This window comes from Nanorana parkeri, unplaced genomic scaffold, assembly GCF_000935625.1.
Source record: "Nanorana parkeri isolate BGI_ZX_2015 unplaced genomic scaffold, ASM93562v1 scaffold351, whole genome shotgun sequence".
Classification (NCBI taxonomy): domain Eukaryota; kingdom Metazoa; phylum Chordata; class Amphibia; order Anura; family Dicroglossidae; genus Nanorana; species Nanorana parkeri.
The window spans coordinates 543,940-546,086 of record NW_017306619.1 but is presented as its reverse complement, the minus strand read 5'-3'; the positions used below and the strand labels follow the sequence as shown (position 1 = coordinate 546,086).

The window sequence follows — 2,147 nt, the reverse complement described above, 5'->3', positions numbered from 1 at the left end:
GGTGATTACAAATATGGCTCCTGTACTGCCGGCACACGGACTAGGGATACCGAATGAGGGGAGCCATTGGCAGACCTCCAGTCCGCATCCAACGGGTCATAATGTATTTCAGCTGTAGACGAGGTAAGGAATAGAAGCGCCGCTCCAATGGTAATGTCCACAATATGAATTTGTTTAAATTTATCAGCGGAAGCTGACGCGTTGCGGGGGTTGTAATGCCCCCCACTTTTTGGGGGGCTGAATAAAGACAAAGGAATGGAATCTGATCTGGACCCCATTAGCAAAAAGACACCAAACTGGAGCAAAAACAAACTTCATATAAACCGAAATACTCGTCTTGTCATTCTCCAGCCCAACACAGATTTCATTCTTCTGTCTACACTCAGCCCTGAAGAAGGACCTTTGCAACCCCGAAACGTGTTGGCTTCCCCTGCTGAATTGATATAAATTCTTACACTTTTATTCTTTACCTTGTCTACAGGTTTCCAGAAGGAACGCCTGCAACAGTCCTAGAACAGGGAACTTCTATGTAAAAGAACCCCATGACTCTATAGGACAGTGGTGGCGAACCTTGGCACTCCAGCTGTTTTGGAACTACCAGTCCCATGAGGCATTGCAAGGCTCTGACAGCCACAGACATAACTCCCAGAGGCAGATGCATGTTGGGATTTGTAGTTTTGGCACAGCTGGAGTGCCAAGGTTCGCCACCACTGCTATAGGACATCGATGAATCCAGCGCTCCTCCCATCACAGATATATTCGGGATATTAAAAATGAAGAAGACGCAATATTCGGGACTTACGGGAAACGGAGAAGCCGAAGACGCCGTCAAAATCTTTCAGCAGCCTCTTCAGCAGCGTGCTCTTCCCAGCCCCGGAGGGTCCGCTCAGCACCACGGGTCTGGGTCCTGCCATGACTGTGGAAAGAGACGCCATCATCATTTGCTTATGTTGTCATACACACAATGTACCCGAGACTCCGGGAAACTACAAATACAGCGATTCCCTCATCCGGCCCAAAACATTGTTCTTTTCTTTTTGTAATTCAAAAACCTTAAAAAGTGGAACTATGAGGCGAGTGATCTCCAGTCATCCTCATAGTTCGAGCCGACCGGTGACAATGAGACTGTGACATGACGGCTCTATAGATCGGGAGGTGAGCGAACACATACCGTCGCTCGCTCACTTCTCAATCATCTCCCTGCAGAGAGCCGTGACTGTCACTCACGGCTCCCTGCAGGGATTCCCCGCTCCGATCCTCCAGCGCTGACTGGCGGATCGGACGGGGGAGGGGGCGGGTACAGCTGGTTCTGCCTCTAGATAGCTGGCTCTGCCTGTCATTCACGCAGCTGGGCGGATCTCGACATCGATGTCGGGATCCGCTCCGGCGTCTCAGTATACCGCGAGCTGTAGCTCCCTATATACTGAGCTTAGGGTGACGGGAGGACGCTAGTTTGTGTCCTCCCGTTACCCTAAGGAGAACTATGGGGAAAAGCCCTGACCCCATAGTTCTCCTTTAAAGTCCATCCCTATCTATGAATACCGTAATCAAGGGATAGAAGAACCCACGTCAGGGTCGGGGCCGTCTTTCAAAGCAGGGCAAAAGGAGCAGTTGCCCCAAGCGCAGTCATTGTTGTGGGGCCCAAAGTAGCTGCCCCTTGAGCCCAAAAAAGATACGCCTTCTGGGCTGAGCTGTCCGAGATGGTGGCGGGCATGTAGGTTAAACATTTCACGCACAACTCCAAAAATGGACTGGACAGAATTATTGGCACCCTCCATTCATATTTGGTAGCGCAGCTTCCTGTAACCATCAATGAGTCTCTTACACCTCTCTGCAGGGATTTTGGAGCGCTCTTCTTTCACCAACTGCTCCGGGTCTCTCAGATTGGAAGGTTCCTTTTCCCTCCACAGGATCTCTATGGGATTCGGATCTGGACTCATTGCTGGCCAGTCCAGTACTCTCCAGTGCTTTGTCCAAAACCATTTCTGGGAGCTTTGTGACGTGTGCTTTGGGTCATTGTCCTGCTGTAAAGACCCATGACCTCTGACCCAACTTTCAGACACTGGGCCCTACATTGCACCCCAGAATTCTCTGGTAGTCTTCAGATTTCATAATGCCATGCATGCAGTCAAACAGCAAATGATTCG

General features: G+C 50.3%; 1 protein-coding gene across 1 annotated transcript in view; it reads right to left on the bottom strand.

The window, feature by feature from the left end:
- GUK1 (guanylate kinase 1) overlaps positions 1-2,147 on the bottom strand; it is a 20,471-nt gene that overhangs the window by 10,592 nt on the left and 7,732 nt on the right. The window contains 1 exon segment of the mRNA XM_018558647.1: positions 749-916. Coding sequence (XP_018414149.1) covers positions 749-916 — 168 coding nt within the window.